The sequence below is a fragment of the Prionailurus bengalensis genome, chromosome E3 (genome assembly GCF_016509475.1).
Source record: "Prionailurus bengalensis isolate Pbe53 chromosome E3, Fcat_Pben_1.1_paternal_pri, whole genome shotgun sequence".
Lineage (NCBI taxonomy): Eukaryota > Metazoa > Chordata > Mammalia > Carnivora > Felidae > Prionailurus > Prionailurus bengalensis.
Window position 1 is genome coordinate 40,397,096 of NC_057357.1, and position 20,096 is coordinate 40,417,191.

Below are 20,096 nucleotides of genomic sequence, written 5' to 3' on the forward strand. Positions count from 1 at the left end.
CTGGAGAATGACCCGGGTGGGTGAAGTGAAGACAAGGCTACCCAAGCCTGGCCTCAAACCCAGACGTGAGCCTCAGGAGAGCTAGCCCTCCACCCCGGCCCTGCCCAACCCCCGCCCCGAGGAGCCACCATCAGGGAGAGAAGGGTGGGCGTTGGCTGTGTGTGTGCGGGGGGGGGGGGGGGGGGGGGGGGGGGGAGTCCGATTCTGGCCTGCGCACCTGTGGCCGCCTCTCCTCATCCACTGTGGTGACCTCCCCTCCCAGTGGGGGACGCAGGCCCAGAGCACGAGGAATGCATTCAGCTCAACGGCCGGCGGTCACCAGAGGTACCAGCAGCCGGAGCACCGCGAGGCACGGGAGCCCTGGCAGCAGGGCCGGGTGAGAACCACGCCGCGGTGTGTCTGATGGGTTTGCCGGAAACCAGCTCCGACCGGGAGCCGGCCGCGCCTCCCACCTGCCACCTCCCAGGAGCCAGGCCTCGGCACACTCACCGTTATCGAAGTCAATGTACTTGGTGATCTTGTGCCACGTGCGGTAGTAGAAGTGGCGGACCTGCTCTTTGTTCTTCACCATGCTCGCGGGCTTCCCTTTCTTCTTGTACTTGAGGGCGATGTTGTTCTGGATGGCTTCAAAGTCTTTCCCGTGCTGGAAAATTAAAGCGCACATTAAAGGCACAGAGCTTACAACAAGGCAGGCTTCCGTACCGCACAGACGCTTCCCGGGAAAGGAGAAAGCCGAACGGACCGTGCAGCGGTCAAGCACGTGTCCTTCACGGCATCCGCTTCAACGTCGCCTCTCCAGAACCTCAGGGGTTTTTTTGTTTTGTTTTTTGTTTTTCTGAAACCCCAAAGACGTGCGTGAAGACTGAGGTCTTAACTGGAATAATGGATAAGGCAGCGACAGAAACTCAGGGATAAAACCGTCATAGCACGGGAGACCAAAGAGTAGGTCCCCAGAGCAGGAGGACACAATGCTCATGGCTCAGATGAAAAGGTTAATGCCCAGAGTCCCCTAGAGACCATGAAAGAAGACAGCACCATGAAGACAATTGTGCGAACACAGAACAGAAAGACGAAAGAGCTCAGAGTGTTGTATACCTGACCTCTTAAAACAATACAACCATCCAGAAACATCCTCACTGCTCTGGTCAAACAAAATGCATCCTATACTTAAATACGGGCCGCAAATATAAACACTTAGAGAACCACAGAATATGCTCTGAATACACCTATGGGCCATCCTTCTTTCAACGTCTTCATGCAAAAGCTGAGAATTTCTGAGAATTTCAGACTGGAACTGATGCTCCAGAGAACACCGTCACCACCAGCACTGTTCCGGAGCTGCAGATGCCATCGAAGCTGAGGCAGTGAGGAGTCCTGGGGAGGGCCCAGAGATGACAGCATGCCAGCAGCACTGTGCACCCCCAGCACCCATATCTTGGTTTCTAAATCCCACCTCCCGAGAGGAACCAGGGCCTCTTGGAGAGACGGGAGCAGGGAAAGTACCAGTGAGGCTGGAATATCTTGCTGTGCACGGATGCAAGTGCCGACGGCACCACAGGAGCTTGGGGGAAGAACACAGGAGGCAACCTGAAGAGGCTCCCAGTGGACAAATCTGCCACAATCTGGGCAACAAAACCATCAATGGTGTGAATAGACTGTGACCCAAAGACTAGCCTACATATCCCTGAATCCACATATAAAGGAATTACTGAATTCACACCTAAATACGGGAGACGAAAGAACTTTTTCTTGAATGAGATTTCCAACTAATAAGTGTAGGAATAATGAAGTCAGAAAATCGTGATGGACAAACGCTGTAACAATGGTTATTTCAGATAAGAAGTGGCAAGAGTGGCTAAAGGTAGTGGGGAAAAAATGAAAAATGGGGTATTTATTTACGTAGCCTCAAAGTAAAAAAAGACTAGGCAGCACAGGACCTGGCAGGTGCCACCTGAATGCAGTCACCAGGGGTCACGCCACGAGGACGGGACAGAACACCTCACACATTCCGGACAGGATGCACCCAGGACAGCCCACACTCCCGTGGCTTCCTTGACAAAAGTGCAAAGTGTGTTTAATCATAAGGAAAGCTCAGAGAAGCCCAGAGCTAGGGGCATTCCACAACCTAACAGACCACAAGTCTTCAAAGGGTCCAGGTCTTGAGAGCCGGAAGGCGTCCCCAATGGGGTACTCAGGAGTCATGTCCACTAAATGCAACATGAGACCCTGATCCAGAACGGACATCAGTGGGAACACCAGCTAAACCCAGTAACACCTGCGGGTCAGTAAATGCTACGGTCCCACGTCGAATCTCATCATGCTGGCCCCACTGAGGTTACGTGCACATCGGGAAAGGTATATGGAATTCTCTGTCCTCTTTCTGCAAGTTTTTCCTCCAAGTCTGAAATTCAAAGTTAAAGGGTGCCTGGGTGGCTCAGTCTGGTTAAGCGTCTGATCTCACAGTCCATGAGTTCAAGCCCTGCGTCAGGCTCTGTGCTAACAGCTCAGAGCCTGGAGCCTGCTTCGAATTCTGTGTCTCTCTCTCTGTGCACCTCCCCGACTCGCACTCTGTCTCTCTCAGATATAAACGTGGAAAAAAAAATTTTTTTAATGTAAAGTTAAGAGGCATCGGGGTAGCTTAGCTGGTTAAGAATCTTACTCGTGATTTTGGCTCAGGTCATGATCTCACAGTTCGTGGGATGGGGCCCCGTGTTGGGCTCTGTGCTGACATCATGGAGCATGCTTGGGATTCTCTCTCTCCCTCTGCCCTCTGCCCATCCCCTGCTTGCTTTCCTCTCTCACTCTAAGTAATAAGCATTTTTTTTTTAATGAAAAATGAAAGTTTGAAAAAGATCTTGTTCATTGTTTAAAAAAACAGCTTGGGCACCTGTGTGGCTAAGTTAGTTCAGTGACCCACTTTGGCTCAGGTCATGATCTCACAGTTTGAGTTCGAGCCCTGCGTCAGGCTCTGTACTGACAGCTCAGAGCCTGGAGCCGGCTTTGGATTCTGTGTCTCCCTCTCTCTGCCCCTCCCCTGCTCATGCTCTGTCTCTCTCTCTCTCAAAACTAAACATTGAAAAATTTGAAAACACACACACACACACACACACACACACACACACACACACAACGGCAGGTAAAACACGAAAAGGGGTCTTCGATGCCCTCCTCTGGGCGCCCCGCTCCCCGCAGCCCCCCCTCCCCCCCAGCCCTTGATCAGAACCACAATGGAACGCGTGCAGACGGCCTCTCCATCTCTCGGCTTCGCTGCATGGCGGGAACCAAACCCACGAGGCACACGCTCTCAGTGGGCTGGAACCAGAATCTGGGTTTGGTGATTCCCCATCCCGTGTTCTAAGACGACGCTGCCTTCCGAGTTCCTGGGGTACCTGTCAGCATGGACTTGCAACTTTTCAAGCTCCTGTTACACTCCCTAATCAGATCGGCCCTTCGGGGCGGCTTTTTCGCACCCTGGCACCGCTCCTGCGCTCTGTCCCGCAGGGGCCTGTACCCACAAGCTACCCGGGGAGAACTAACCACGGGAGCCTGGCCACTGAGGCGGAAGTCACAAACGTGAAAAGGGAAAACGGGAAGTCGGCAACAGGCTTTGTGAAGAACCAACCAACACCGAGCGGGTAATGACATCAAGGGTGACAACAGTGACGTCAGCTCCCTGACAGGGGCCACACGGCCCACACCCGTTGCCACAGGAAGAGTCTGGGACAGGCCTGGCCCGTCTGTGTCCCCCCGGAACCGTCCCAAGTTTAGTGGGCGGCGAGGGTGGCACTCCTGCCTCTGGGAAGTGTCTGAAACAGGAGACAGCACAGAAATGTCACCCCCCCCACACACAGGGTGACAGAGGCTCCGTGCCATCACTAGAGTCCTGCACGGGTCGGGCTTGAGACTGCCCCTCCCCGTTCCTCTCGGTCATGACAGCTGCTCAGTCCCTTGTGCCTCTCTGTGCCGAGCTGGGTCTGTGTCGCTGGAAGCACAGCTGAGTCCCACGTGTGCGTGGAAAAGGCAGGAATGACTGACACACACCGCAGGGGCCCCCGCGCCCCTCAGTCCAAGCCGTTCTGTCACCCCCCCAACCCCAGCTCGTCAGCCCTACATCAAGGCCTCGCCAGGGTCCTGCCGAGCCCACGTCAGACACACAGCTCAGTGGTAAAGCACACGCTCGTCCTCTCTCTCTCATGCACAAACACACACGATACGTGGGACACCCAGTCTCAGCTGTGGAAAGCATGAAGTGACCAGAAGTGTCAACTATTATGGTTAATCCAGGATTTCAGGAGATCTCAAACACCTCGCTGGCGGAAAACGTACAACCAGAAAGCTGGCCCAGCGACAAGGGACTGAACTAATTTATCCAAAGACAGGCGGGGCAGGTCACTGCCAGGGAACCCTCCCCGCACTTTTTAACAGACGAGCATATCTTCCGCCCTCGTTCTGCACCCTGGCAGCCAGACCCCCACAGAGCTGCACCCCCCGGGAAGGAGGGGCCACACCAAAGCAGCTAAGGTTTCAGGTGAGGGTCAGCTACACATTCAAGGCCAGTCCTCGGCCCTCCGGTCTTCTACGCCTAACACACAACTTCAGGGAGGCCTAGTCTGGGGACGTGAGTATACAAAACCAGCCCGTGCCGTGCTCTGAAACCGTCACGGGGAGGGAAAGAACACACTTGACCTGTGTGAGGGACTCTGCGCCTGGCAGAACGAGCCTCAAATACACACTCCGTGATCTCCCCGGACGACTGAGTCCCTCGGGATGGACACAGTGGCCTCCTCCAACAGGGACAGCAGAACCGAAGCACCCCCCGGAGGGAGAAGGGCAGCCAGGGGAATATTCTGCCATCGGCACGGAGTCTTCCCTCCGCGCAGCTCTAATCTCTCCAAGGACACTTGGGCGTATCAGCTCCAAGGCCCCTTTCTGCCATGAGCCCTGTTTGCCAGGCTTGGGAAGACTTTTCCATCACTCCCAGTACTTCGCTATTAAAGGAATCAGGCTCGGGGCACGTGGGTGGCTCAGGGGGTTAAGCCTCCGACTTCAGCTCAGGTCATGATCTCAAGGTTCGGGGCTTTGAGAACCACATTGGGCTCTGTGCTGACAGCTCAGAGTCTGGAGCCTGCTTCAGATTCTGTGTGTCTCTCTCTCTGCCCCTCCCCTGCTCACACTCTGTCTCTCTCTCTCTCTCAAAAATAAATAAACACGGAAAAAGTTAAAAAAAAAAAAATAAAACAAAGGCATCAGGCTCGCTGACTGAGCAAACCACTCGTGACACCACACCCCAATGAGGCAACCTACAATACCGCATGTACACGGGCGTTCACTCCAGCGCTACTCATCACAGAATCCGGAAGGAACCACCCCAATCAACAACACGAGGACGGTTAAACAGAGCAAGGGTTGGATGGAGGGTAAGCACTGAGGTGCTGCAGGCCACTAGTGTCTGCTGTCACTGCTCAATTTGGTCACTGTAGTCAAAAGCGGCCAGAAACCACGTACAAGTGAATGGGTGTGGCTGCGTCCCAGTCAAACTTCGTTTATAAAAACAGTGAGCACGCAAGCCGGTTTGTTCACTCGTGAAATAGAATATTTTTAGGCGTTAACAGTATACCGAGCAAAAGAACTATAACGTACCACGAAAAGGTACTTGAGGTTAGTAAAAAGGGTATGTCTGGGGCGCCTGGTGGCTCAGTCGGCGGAGCGTCCAACTTCGGCTCAGGTCACCATCTCATGGTTCTTGAGTTCGAGCCATGCTGACTCAGGTCATGATATCACGGTTCCTGGGTTTGAGCCCCTCATCGGGCCCTGTGCTGACAGCTCAGAGCCTAGAGCCTGGAGCCTGCCTTGGATTCTGTGTCTCCCTCTCCCTCTGCCCCTCCCCGGCTCATGCTCTCTCTCTCTCTCTCAAAAATAAACTAATGTTGAAAAGAAAATTTTTAATAAAAGTGAAAAGAGTATGTCCATTACGGTTGTAAATATTTGGGAAAGCAAAACAGAGAAGTGAGAAAGGTTGGCAGGGAGCACAGCGGGGAGCACGGTGGGGAGCACGGCAGCCTCTCTTTGGACATTGGGATTGGGAACGGGGTGGGGGCGGGGGGGGGCAGCTTCTATTTTTAGGACTTTCCACTCTGTCCCAGGTCAGCTGTGACATCTCTCAGGGTTGAGCTGCCTGCTCTGACTGATGTGCCAAGTGTCCCCTTGTCCCTCCCTGTCAGGGACCGACCAAGCCTCCCGAGTCAGCCCACTCAACTGCACAGGGAAGACACAGGGACAGGACAGCGCTCTTCAGGAGAGAATGTTCCTGAGACAACGGAGAGACTCTTGGAAGAGAAGGAAAGGAATCCAACAGAGACGCTTCCTAACAACCACCTCACTCTTAACTGGCTTTTAAAGTCACACGGTGAGGACAAAGGGCGATGTCCATGGCGAGGCATGGGTCTCGGGGACCCACGCCTGCAGCCCACCAGGGGCTCCCCACCGAGCTGCTGAGCTAGGAGATCTGGTAGCCACGTGGCTAGCGAGGCAAAGGCAAACACGGAAATGCGGACAGAGGCGAGAGGCTGGCCGTGCCGCCTGTCCTGGCCCCAGAGCTCACCTCGTACAGCCCCTCGAAGAAGGTGTTCTTGTCCTCTGTGCTCCACGACTCCCACTGCCGCCGGGCCTTCTTGCCTTCTTCCTTCTCACCGCCTGATGACCCCAAGTTCCGGGAAGAGGAGCGGGAGCCCCCGGCAGGGGCGGCAGGGGCGGCAGGGGCGGCCCCAGACCCATTTCCGGACGACGATCCGCCACCGTCGGCTCCTTGGAGAGAAAGAACTATACAGTGATCTGTTCTGAAGGCTGCAGGGCTCGGGGACGCCCCGCGGCACCCGCGTCAAGGGTGGCGCCACACGGGACGGCACCTGGGACCCACCACTTGCCCGGTGGAGCTGTTCGCCGATGACCTCATGCTGACCTGACCTGACCTGACTCCTTCCGGTCTTTTTACGGAGAGCGAAAGCAGAACGAGGTTTCCGTGGACCCAATAAGAGAGCACAACGTCCCCACCGGAGGCAGACCGCCCTTTGCCCCGTGACCTGAAAACACACGTCACGTGTCACAGCGTCTCTCTTTCTCAGATGTGTCTGGGGTGAAGTAATTCTGGTCTTTCCAAACGAACGCAGTGCAATTCAAACTCAAGAAAACATTTAAGCATGTGTGAAATACCACCTTCTCTTAGAAACAACCCATACTTCAGAATGCAAATCACTTGATGCCTTTAAAGGAACCTTTAAAAGATCTCAAAGGTCCTCTTTGTTGAACAACTTCCACCGACAAAATCTGACATTCATTCCAGAGTGACCGGACATGCCCGCAGGTGCTCTGCCAGCAACAGTGACGAGTCCCGGGAACGCATGCTGAACGGGAAGAGCACGGCGAAGTGTGACGGCTCGGCACTCCCGGGGGAATGCAGGCAATCCGCGAGGGGCAAGGGTCACGGATAGAACACGTTTACGACCTAGCCCACTCCTCCCACCCATCTGGCTCCTTCCTCAGAGAGAAGGGAAGCCCCCGCATACACCCACGATAGCCGGACTCTCCCCCAGGGACCTGCAGGACCATCGGTGGGGAGCAATGCAAACTCTCAACGGCTGGGGACGGGGGTAAAGTAAGACCATAAAGATAAAAGCACTTGGGAAAGCAAAAGCGAAACCAATGCTGAATATCGTGAAATGCTTTCCCGGTGAGACGATCGTAGGCTTGTCCAGGGAGGCCGCCTCCCCGCTCGCTCAGGCAGGGCCTCCCGGCGAGGTACGCCCGCTTCACCCCCTCGACAGGCGTGCGCCTCCAGATCCGAGGCAAAGACGGGGAGTTCACAGCAAAGCACAGGACGTGCAAAACCTTAAGCCCACTGATCCATCTCCGTTGGCCAAGACGACCCTGGAGAAACACGAGGTGTGGAGCGGGGGTGGCCTGAGGGACGGGGGGAGGCAGGGTCACCGCGCACCAAGAGGTCTGCCGGACCGCGGCTCCGTGTCGCTGTGCCGAAATAAGGAGCATTTTCCCCACGAGTCAGCTCCCAGAAAGCAGAATGCGTTGTCACACATGCAGAGAGATCACGTGGCTACGCAGAATGGGTGGGATTCTCTCACGTGGAAAAGTGTGCACAAGTTCAGGGACTTCAGAAGCCAACAAGACTGGAGCCCAGAAATCGCCTTTCGTCACCGCTGCCCTGTCCAAGTCACTGCCGCTACCACGAGAGACCCTATACACACACTAATTAAAACTCAATAAAACACAAAATTCATATCCTCGGTCACACCAGCCACATTTCTAGCGGTCAGTGTCCGCAAGTGGCTAGTGGCCCCTGTGCGAGACAGCACAGACTACTTCTACCGTGGCAGGAAGTGCCAGCGTGGTGTCCGGGAGCTTGATGCCCACGGTCCCAAGCACGCTGTCGGAGGGGAAGACACAGTCAGGGTTTCCCAGCACGGCCCGTGTGCCTGCCACTCACTGCGCCGCCCGCGCGCACAACAGAACCGTCCCCCGGGCGTCCTCCCTCCTCCCAGGGGGCTGAGGGTGTGCGCCACACACATCTGACTTCGTCCATTCCTCACCAAACCAAACCCAAGATGTGACCTAGCGAACAAACCCAACACCCCCAGGACGTGTCTGACAGGCGGCGACCTCCGAGCACACCTGCCGGGACACCTGGCTTCACGCCATGCCCTGTAGAGCCGGAGGCGCCTCTCCCGCCAGGGCACCGACACCCTGAAACCCAGGCACTCGTGGCTGATTCTGGAGCCTGTAATTCCTGAGGTGTAGCGATCTGAGGAAGGGCTGGCTGATCGCCCCTGCGCCACCCACGACAAAGGATTTCAGAGTCCTTTTCAACCTGTGACGAAACGCTCGCTTAGCTCTTTTTCCAAAACAAGAGCGACCCGCCCGGCAGGCCTATCGGGGCACCCGGGCCGCCGGCTCCGCCAGCCCACGCCTGGGGCTGCGTGTGTTCGGAAGTCACACACGCGTCTCCGCGGTCTACGACGCAGGCAGCCCGCCAGCTCTCGCGACAGGTCCCCGATCACGGTGCCGGGGAGACTCCAGATCAGGGGAGCGAAGCCTGAAGGCCAACAGGACCGAAGCGCTTCCGAGCAGAAAGGAACCTCAGGGACAGAGCGCAGAGTAAAGCTAACGTCTGAACATTCTTGTTCGACAAACAAAGCAAATCACGCCGAGTAACCATTTCTAACGTTTGGTGACCGTCACTCGAGACCTCGACTGCTTCGTGAAAGTAGAATCGCACGGCTTCATCGGGAGAGGACATGCTGTCCGGCCCATCCCCCAAATTCCGGCCGAGGACGAGGGCGCCTCATCCCGGCTCATTCAAGCCCTCAGCCGCGGGCAGAAACAAGACGCAGGAGCAGAGACACTGTGGCAGACCGTGACGCTGGGCCCCCGGGAGACGCCACCACCAGTGCAGAAACATTCAGATGCCAGAGCGACGCGTGAAGCGGGAGAGGGAAGCCAGCGAGGACAGAGGGGAGCTGCCGCAGGGGGAAGAGGAGACCGCCGTGAGCAAGACCGGGTTGGGTATGGGGGCTTTCTCAGGGCTGGGAGTGGATGCGCGCAGAGGACCAAGGCCCACGCCCCAGGCGAGGCCACAGAGACAGCGAGAGCCTGCGTGACGAGAAGTCAGCGTCCAAGAAACCTGGAGGGAGGGGCGCCCGCGTGGCTTAGCCGGTTTGAGCCTCCGACTTCGGCTCGGGTCAGGATCTCACGGTTCATGGGTTCAAGCCCCACGTCGGGCTCCGTGCTGATGATGTGGAGCCAGCTCAGGATTCGCTCTCTCTCCCTCTCTCATCGCCCTCTCCTACTCACGCTTTCTTTCCCTCTCAGAAATAAATAAAAACGCTTAAAACTCAAACAAACAAACCTAGAAAAAAAATGTACAAGAGAAGGATCCCAACGGCGAGGTCGCAGAAGGCAAGAACAGGCTCTGACCTTTCTGTGCCCAGGACTGGCACCGGGCCTCACAGCAGACGCTTGACGAGAGCTGGGGCACCGCAGGAGAGCAGGTCAGAGGCCCCCCGCCAGGCCCCGAAGCCCAGTGCCTCCAGAACAGAGCCCACCCTCCCTCTCAACCTGCTTCTGTGCCCCCGCCCAGCTTCTCCCCGTTCCCAGGCCAGCCCTGTACCACCCCTGAGTGAGACAACTTTAACGGCCTCCTCCCCCGTCTCCAAATCATCAACCCTGGCCACGGCCTGCCCTCCAGAGCGTGCACCTGACAAATGCACACGTGTGGCCGGGGTCTGCCGGCTGTGGCGGCCCACTCCCCGCCGGGATGAGCTAGGCCGTCTGCCTCCTGCATTCGCGCCCCCCCCCACCCCCCCACCACATCTCTGCAGGAGCCCGGGGCTCCATCACTCACGCCCCTCACGTCACCAGAATGGGAAACGATGCCCGCCTTCTGAATGGGAACACTGAGGCACAGGGACAGTGGCCTGGCGGGCACACCACGCAGCTGCTTGGACCAGGAAAGGAACGTGATTTCTACAGCACCTTTACAGCGCGTTCGAACGCTTTACTCCTTTCTGTCTTCACAGTGTGCGGTTATTATCCACATTTCAGAAACGAGGAGACCGAGACTCCAAAAGCACAAAAGTCCCGAGGACTCTGGGCAGCTAGAACCAAGCCTCTTATTCCAAACCCCGGCATCTTCCCCTCGAGCCACACAACACCATGGTGGCTGACGCCCGCGTCACAGATGCTTCTGTATTTTTACTACACATCGAGCTGAAAAACCCACGGATTTCAGGATGGAGGGAACTTGACCTCGACATCCTTCCCTCAGCCTGCGACGCAAAAAGGAACAGACAGGTTCAATGACGTGCCCAAGCTCACGCGGCAGTCAGCGGCAAGAGTTAGGACTGGGGAGCACGTGTACCGCTGAAAACAAAACCGTGGGACGTGACCAGGTAAGACACAGAAGACACACTAACTCGCTATCCTGGACGTTTCCTTTCGAGTCTGGGGAGCCTCCTTCCAAAGGTATGAACGCAGAGACTGGCAGAAGACCCGCACCGCGAGGTGCTGCGTGACGTCCCTCGAGGGGGACTCAGGCGGGCCACCCCGCACTTCGTCCACCCTCAGCTAGAAAGACGTTCCAGTGTCTGCGGACAGAAGCGCATCTCCAGGCACCGGAACGCTTCCTCGTGGCCTGGGTCTGCGGTGAGAGGGGACGGGGACCTTTCAGAGGCCGAGCATGACACACGCCGGTCCGTTCACCTGGCCGCCTCCGGTCACAACATGCCACGGTCGAGACAGGGGCTGCTTCTGTGCCCCTCGTAGCACACGCCCTCCACGTCCGACGCCACAGCGGCCAGGCTTGCTCTTAGAGCCCAGCCGTGACTGAGGAGACGCCCTCGCCACCAAGGCCGGAAGGACGACGTGGAACAAGGCCATTCCCGGGCAGGGTGTCGCGTCAGCAGGCGTGGCGCACGCCGGTCTTCCGCAAGCTGCTCGCCTCCACCAGGACGCCTCCCTCCTGCTCGGCCTTTGCCGGGTCTCCACAGAGCGCAAGGGACACCGCAGCCGTGCCGTCGGAGCCCCTGCGTGGGGTCCCTGCCTCCGAGACATCCTCTTCCACCAGCCGAAGGTGACCTGGACCCGCACGGTCCCGGAGCATGTCCCGGGCCGCGCCCGCAGCGTCTGCTGCATCTCCAGCCTCCACACGACACCCAGCCTCGACTTCAATCAACGCGCCCGGGGCTGGTCTCCCTCCAAGGCACACGAAACATACGCCTTCTTCAGCGAATCACGAGATTTTCTGCAGGTAACTCTCGAGACCCCAGGCAAACACGACACCCGAGAATCTCTTCGGCCTTTCGCACGTCGGTCTTCGGCGCTAACGCTGCGGTCACGCGAGGTAAGATGCTTGCGCACACCACCGCCCACGACAAAGCTCGTTGTCGCGTTTCCTCTGTTCTCTTTACCACTTCGTGTAACCCAAAACGAGACACGGTGTACAGCGTAAAACGAAAATCCTACGGAATCCTCGGTGGGCCAAGGGCAGCTCCACAAGTGGGCGCCGTAGAAACGGTAGTTCTGATGTTAACAGCCAGCGAGGTGTTTGAAAATTAGCTCCACCTTCCAGCCAACGCTCGGATGTTGCCTTATCTACTCGCCTATGCCCTCTGTCCGGCTCTTCAACGTGAAGCCAGTGCAGTCTGTATGACCCTGAATTCAGTCTTTCACTGAGAGCCCCTGGGCTACGGGTGTTTTCCTCTCTATCCCGCACAGCTTCCTCAGGGCCCAGATTTGAGGTGGCCAGGGACGCAGGTCTCCTGACCCGACGTGCGGTCGGGGGTCACAAAGCAGCACCGTGTGTCAGGGCTACCGTGTCTTCTACAATGTGCCGCACCACATGGGGCGTGGGGGGGAACACCCCGCCTTCCTCCTCCTCTTCTCCCCAAGAGGTCTGAGAGCTCTTGGCAAAGCCTGGTATCCCTGCCCAGGCGGCCGCGGTGGGCTCCGTACAGTCATCACTGAAAATTTTTTTTTTTTTTTCCATTTATCTGTTTGAGAGACACAGAGAACCAGCCGGGGAGGAGTAGAGAGACGGAGACAGAGGATCCGAAGCAGGCTCTGAGCTGTCAGCAGACGGCCTGAGGCGGGGCCAGAACTCACAAACCAGGAGATTGCGACCTGAGTCAAAGTCGACACTTAAACTACCGAGCCACCCAGGCACCCCGCCGCCGCACCTGGTTTTATTAAACGTCACTTACCGACTGACACTGGGCACAAGAATCCCAGGCCTGGGGCCTGGCCCAAGAGCCTGAGAAGCGACAACATGAGCGACCGGAGCAGATGAGGAGCAAAGTGCCGGTGCCGCACAGAAAGGCCCCGGGGGGAGGGGCACACTCTGATCACGCCCTGCGCAGGGCTCTCCCAGAGGCCCACACACACAGAGCTCCACCGACTTCACGGAACCTACCTTCCAGAATGCTCTCTTGAAACACAGAGGGCCCACGTCCAGACTGCAAGCTGACCCCTTCATCCCTCAACATTACCTTAAGGTGGCTTTCGCCACTATCTCAGCCGACCCATTTGGAAAGCAAAGAACCTAACGTTTGGGCCGCTGAAGGGACCTCCCTTTGTCCCACAGCCGAACCGGCCCCACAGCAGCTCCGGGGGTAGAACCTGTGTCTCCTGACTGCCGGCTCACCTCTCTTTCCGGTATGGTATTCGTCTCCCAAAGGCTGACCCCATTGGGGTGGCAGAGCTCACGTGATGTCTTCTAAAAACACCTAGAAGCTATGAGTAGCCCACAGTTTGTGCAAAACATACGTAAGTTCTGCACAGGGATTTGCTGATTCCCTCAGAACGAGCACAGAGAAACCAGGTGACACAGCCCAACTGTGGAGCCCGCACTTTCACGACCAGCCTGCCCGCAGGTGGGTGGAAGGAAGGGTCTTGGGCAGGGAGCAGGGGAGAGGGAGGGCAGCAATGGAAAGCGAGAGTCTACTCTGCACCCGCCTCAAGTGGCCTGACAGGGCAGGTAGCAGCTCAGGGGCGTTCCTGGGACCTCTCTCTCCCCCTCCCCACAGGTGACACCTGCCCGTGTCCACCTGCCCAGCCTCTCTAGCTCCCTAACCTCAAAACTATCCACGTTTCCCGTAACAGAGGCGTCGGGAGATTCTTAACGACTTACACCAGGGCTTAGCGGTGATATTTACTGCACCGAGGCAGACGCTGGCGTTATCCTCGTTCACAAAGAAACCAAACCTCCGAGAGAGAGACAGGTTTGCTCAGTCACCCACATCGCGAACTGGCCAAAGGCGGAAGAGCCTCGAGAGCTCTGTGTCCTCGACCTGGTTCTTACAGATATGTGAATTCTGGGTTTCAGGCTCAAACACATCCTTGGTTTGCGGCTTACCTTCCGCTTAGGTGGAGCACGTCATTCAAACAACAAACTTCAGTTTCTGCGCCCACTTGACACTGAAGTAACAGATACGAGATGCCCGGCACCTAGGTGCTAAATCCTGACCTTTAGAATTCAAAGAGAATTTAATGCAGGATCGTGCTAGAAAAAAGTCACTGTTTGTTGAAGTTGACAAAACACAGTCCTCTTGGAGAGCAAGAAAAGAGCACTGCGGACAGCAGTCCAGGGGGACTTCCTTCCCTCCACAAGACCGTCTCCCCCAGACTCACCACAAGCTTCACACGCCTGTCTGCAAGCTATCGGCCAAAGAACCGCCAACAACCAGACGAATGGAAATCTCATTTTTTGAAAACACTAAAAAACGCTGGACTGTTCATTTCCCCCTGGATCTGCGCTCCACACCCCAGGTGGAGATTTCCACAATCTGTAAGACAGATGCCCCTCTAAGAAGTGTCTGCAAAGGTTACGGGGCACACAGTCAGAACCTGACCTTTGCTGGCTGCTAATGGAGATGATAAGCAAGCAGAGGTTCCCGAGACACGTGGCGGGGCACCGTGAAGTGTGGAGCCAACCTCAGACCCCACCAGGAAACTCCAGGCTCAACCTTCCCTGTGAAGCAAAGCAGACATGCTTCCTACTCCTCTGCTAAAAGCCACCATTACTTTACTCTCACTCCGGGAAATATCAGCTTGCTAAAATAAGAAAGTACGTAGCTCCCAAGAAGCACATATCCTGACAAGCTTCCATTTTCCTAACGGAAAGTCGATCGCCACTCAGAGCCACACTCTGGAACAAGAACCGATGATGTGATGTGAGGCTCCTCCAGGGGCCCTTCTCCATGGGAGCCACACTCTTCTGGGCAAACAAAAGCAAACCTCCCCTCATCACCTGACGGCTGTGAGTCTAACCACACACCGAAGCCAGAGCGCCGTGGCACCTGACGCACAGCTGGCCATTTACAGGTGACCAAGGACTTTCACTCGGCCCGTCGCACGTGAGCAGCCACCGCTGTGCCTGGTTTCTCAGGGGAGTGGGAGCCTCTCTCTGGCAGATTCAAGAAATCAAACAAGCAGACGAAAGGTCAGAGGGTCAAGTTGGCAAGGCCCTGAGCTCCTCCAGGGCTTCTGAAGCCACAAACCATTGACGGCATCCCAGGGGCTGAGCTGACTTACACACCTGTAACCAGGAGCGGAAAAGCTATCTGGTTTACACAACAGATAAAGCAAATTAACGTTTTCCTAATTAACTGACAACTCTCACACCAACGTAAACGTATGTGACCCAAGGTTTAATTTCTGAAACGTGCCAAATTACCGCACACTTACAACTTTCCTTAAACCCAATCTACCAAAAACAAAAATCTGGTAAAGCTAGGATGATTTCAGAGGCCGGCCTCCCCAGATGAGGACAAGGCAGAACTCCGCTGAATCGTACACATTTGGCACAGGTCTCCAAAGTGGGTTCTTTCTCCGTTGGTTTCCGAAATCTTTCCTTCTTAAGATGATCAGGGCCGTCTAACAAATTTCACTTACCTTTTCCCAAGGAACTAAACGTGAGGCTTTTTTTCCTGAAAAACTCATTGGAACCTTGTTCCATTTGCTCCCTGTAAAAGTGCTGCAGACTCGGCCTCGAACGAAAAGGACGTTAAGAGCAGCTCGCTTACAGAGAAAAGCGGTACACGACGGAGAACGAACACAGCAGCAGCAGCACCACGGCGCGGCTCTCCTCCCGGTTCTGGAAGGGACCCTAGCGAAGCTGCACTCCTGTCCATCGGGCCAGAACACGGGGCCAACACCGCAGACGGTAGGTACGTCCCAGGCCGCAGATGTTCTCACTATCTCCTTCCCCAGGGGACAGCCTTTCGTGGCGCCCGGTGGAAAGTCTAAGGGCTGCAGCCCCGTGTCCTCAGCACTTTTGAGCCTAGACTACAGGAGGCAGGGAGCGATGGGCCCAAGTCAGACTCTGTGATCGTCACTTTTGGCTTCTTATCAAATGAGTTTCAAAAGCCCACTCCTTTGTTGTACGTCCACTAGCTCGTGTCCAGGAAAGAGACATGGTAGGTATTTCGCCTTTCCTCTCCCAACTATTGTCTGTGGTTTAAAGAGCCCACCGTGTAGGTCACCGAGGCTGCTCTACCAGGAAAACCCCCCCAGACTCAGGAACCCATTGTACTTGCCCAGAACGCATACTCACTGCCTCTTCCCGGAGTTTCAGCACGGAGAGCAACAGCCTCTTGGGAGGAGAAAGGGGGCACGTCCCCTGCCCAGTGCCACCTGAAGTGAGCGGCAGGGCGCGCGGAGACGCGGGCGGGGGTCCCTCTGAGCCACCCCCACCCCCCCCCCCGGGGTCCGGGGCACACCCTGGAGGAGCGGGGGTCCCGTACCTTTGCCTCGCGGCCCCGAGCCGCCGGCGCCGCCGCTCCCCCCGGCGCACGACGAGTCCTTCCTGAGCCTCTTGCTCTGCGGCCTGACGCTGGACCGGAGGAAGTGGTGCTGGTCCTGCGGGCAGGCGGGCGGCGGGGACGGGGCCTGCGGGCCGCCCGCGGGCGCAGGGGGGCCGTCGCCGCCGTCCCGGGGGGTCCTGGCGTCCCTCTTTGTGCCGCCGCTCTCCTCGGCCGCGTCCCCGCCGCCGGGCCCCTCGCCCTCCAGCGAGTCCTCCTCGGCCGACCGCTTGCCCAGCCGCTTGAGCCCGTCCTCCCCGCCGCCGCCGCCGCCGCCGTCTCCCAACTTCACTGTCATCCTGGCGGGGCAGGGGAGGGGACCCCGGTGAGGCGCGCGCCCGGCAGCCTGCCCGAGAAGTTTAGCGCACCGATGCCCTCTCAACATGGCCGCCGTTGTTTGTTCCCGATCCCCTCCCGGCCGCCCGCCGCCGCCGCCGCCGCCGCCGCCCGGCCCGGCCCGGCCCCCGGCCCCCGACGCCGACCCCGGCGAACGGCGGCCGGCAGGCGCGGAGGCGGCGGGGCTGGCGGTCCGGGGGGCCGCGGCCGGACCGCCCTGCCCGCGCGGCGCCCCGGCCGGCGGGGTCGTGGGGTGGGGGTGGGGAGGGCCGGGGACGGCGGGCCCCGAAGGAGGTCCCGGGGTCCCGGGGCCAAGCCCCGAGTCACCTACCCCGTGGGGCCGCGACTCATGGCCTGCGCGGCGGGCGGCTCGCGCGCCGGCGTCTCCCAGAGCCGCCCCAGCCACGGTGCCCGCGCCCCCGACCCCACCCCTCCCCGCCCCCAAAACGCGCGGGGCTCCGGGCCCGCGCACCTGCCCCACACGCCGCTCCCCAAAGTTGGCCCCGGAGCGGGGGCGAGGGGCCCGGATCCACCCCGCCAGGGGAGAGGCGCGGGCTCGCCTGCGTGCACAGGGGACTCCATGGTGGCCCGCGGCTGCCGGTCCGCCTGCTTATTTTAAAACACACGTAAAGAATAATAAGCTCGGGGTTTCTGGGAATCTTGCTTCCTAGGGTGGGAGGTGTGTGCTGCTGCCGAGATTCACGAATTAAAAATGCTTCTACAACAAAGGAGCCTGGGGCATGGAACAGGTTGGAGCCACCAGTGAACGTGACATCCGCAGACACGTCCAGATCCAAATGCAAGAATGGGCAGAAGACGGGGTCGCGTAAAAATTCTCGACAACCGTTGGTAAAACCCTTGCATTAACTTTGTTACCCGCTGCAGTGTGAAATGTCAACCACAGAACTTGAGGGCCCTAAAAATGTGCGCAAGCCCGAGAAGCAGATCCGCTCAAAAACTGAGTCAGGATCAGGTAGCGTCACATTATAAGCCCCGAAAGGGTCAGTAATGTGTACCTGTGATAAAGCAAGAAAGATGAAAATTAGATTCCTCAACAGGTGATGATACTACGTCCAAACTGTTTGACATCCTCAACAAAGCTGCTGAGAATGGAAACGCTTCGTTCCAAAGGGAAAAGACAGCAAGGCATCCAGGCTATGGGTGAAATACAGGAATAGGGGCAATGGTCTCTCACTGAAACATTTAGAAAAGAGTAAAAATCATAGCAAAAAACCATAGTAACACCTCCCACTGCTCCGATGTATTGTCACAAAATGATCTGTGCCAGTTTTCATCTGCTGGAATTGGTCTTACAAATTATTCGAATTTAAGGAATGACAGTTAAGAAAACAAATACAAAAAAAACTCTGCCAAAGAATAAAACCATACAGGGCAAACACCCAAACTTTTTAGAGGACTTCACTGCACAGCACTTAAGGCGACCTATTTCTCAACCTATCGTTCGTACCTAAGAAACCTGGGAATACCCCAAAGGGCCTTTCTCTGGGTTATAATGCGGAGAAACCTACTCCCAGGGACCTTTTATCCCCAAAACTACCCACAGTCAAGCCAGGCAGGACCCACGCAGGGCATACACCGGCCACAACACAACAGACTTGCCTGTGTGCCTGGCTGAATACAGGGAAGACCTGAACGCAGAAGGACACGGCTTCTCAGAACCAAAAGGATATTGACACATTTCAGAGTTTTCCCCTACAGGAAAAGGAAACCACGGGGATGGAATCCTTTGACCGAAAACCTCCAACGCTACTTCCTGACCGTTCGCAGAGGTGGAATCACCTCGAGCGAAAAATCCCGACTCGACACCGTTTTGTCAGGCTTCGGGAAGGAAAAAGCAAAACCCTCCCTCACGGGCCGACTTCTGGCTGCACACAAAGAGCGCTGTCACCGCGCCACTCCTCGGTCCGGACTCCGCCGGCCCACCCCGACGGAGTACCGCGTGCGTAAGCACCGACGCGAGGGCACAGGCCGCTTCTCCCGCAGCCCCGCTCCACCTGGGGCCCGGGCCTCGCCATGACAGGCGGTCGGGGCGGCCCACCCCTCCCGAACCCCGGCCCCCGGTCACCTTCTTCATCAACGCCTCGCAGCGGCCTGGCTTCGCGGGCTCCCCGGGGGCCTCCCGGGCGCCCGCAGAACCGGCCGGGCCGGGCAGCCCCGGCCCCCGAGAGCCCGCTGCACAGAAGCCGCGACGTCGATGTGGTCCTCCCGCCTCGGAAGCAGTTGCCCGGGGGCCCTCGCCCCGGCACGTCCCCTCCGCGGCAGGCGAGCGGCTGACGAGGCTGCGGGCGCGGGTGCTGCCGCCTCTCAGCTCCCGGAGGCCCGGCCCGTCGCGCTCAGCAGCAGTTCCGGCTACGGCAGCCGGCGGAGACGGCGGGCACTGCGCGCGGGGCGGGGCGTGGCGGACGGCGCGCGGGGCGGGGCAGGGCGGGGCGACGCGCGCGGGGACGAGCACGCCCGAGTTTCCAGCGGGCGCGCCCCCCTAGGGGCGCTGCCATTGGCCAGCAGCGGGCGCGCGCGCTTGCACGTACGGACGCTGGGAGGGGGCACGGGGCGGGCCTGCGACGCTGGTAGTGTTGTGACGCCGGCCTCGCGGCCGTGCGAGGCAATGCGTCTCTCCGGATTGGCGGATAGACAGCCAATAGGGCCAGCGCCCTGGCTGTGATTGGCCGGAGCCGTGTTGACGGATGCGTGAGAAGTAAACGCCGCCTCAGCTCAGAGTCTTGAATCCGGCGCGAACCGGGTTTTTGACGACAAAGTATACAAATGCAACTGAGTGAGATAAATACGCCCTTTATTAGATCAAGTGTGTGCTTTTGAAGTTTCTTAGTGCAGTGGATGGCGCTGGGCACGTGGGTCATATTTCTTCGTCATGGCGATAAAGGAGTGTGTTCTAAATTCTCGCGTTTATTACGGAAGAGAGGATAAGCGGGGTGGTGTTCGAGGGTACAAACCTGGAAGGAGCAGCGTATGAGTCATAGAGCTCTAATGCACAATAAGACGGATGCAGACGATAATATTGTACTTAGTTACGTCATATGACCGATGTCGCTACAGCCGCCACATAACACGAACGCATCAAAGTAACACGCAGTACACCTTAAACCTACAGTGTCTCATGTCAGGGTTTTTTTTCCCCCCAATAAATGTTTTTGTTTCTGAAAATGAGGTCTTTAAAAACGGCATATTCCTTGTACCTATGTGATCCAGCACCTATCCTGTCGGATCCAGTAGTATCTGCATTTTCCTTTTATTTTTTTCACTTAATGTGGACTTCTTTGCTGTAGCAACATTTTTTTCCCTTTAACGACATGACTTTGCTGTGTTGTTCAAAGTTAATTTCCAAGTTTAAGCACGCCTCACCGAAACGGCCAGGGC

At 57.4% G+C, this 20,096-nt stretch overlaps 1 protein-coding gene across 1 annotated transcript in view; it reads right to left on the minus strand.

Moving 5' to 3' along the window:
* CRAMP1 (cramped chromatin regulator homolog 1) overlaps positions 1–19,079 on the minus strand; it is a 57,304-nt gene extending 38,225 nt beyond the window's left edge. The window contains exons 1-4 of the mRNA XM_043561028.1: positions 18,787–19,079; positions 16,308–16,663; positions 6,602–6,804; positions 490–643 (exon numbers count right to left, since the gene is read on the minus strand). Of these exons, the coding sequence (XP_043416963.1) occupies positions 490–643; positions 6,602–6,804; positions 16,308–16,662 (712 nt within the window). The 5' untranslated portion in view covers position 16,663; positions 18,787–19,079. The remainder of the gene's footprint in view (positions 1–489; positions 644–6,601; positions 6,805–16,307; positions 16,664–18,786) is intronic.
* Positions 19,080–20,096: the final 1,017 nt, after the last annotated feature.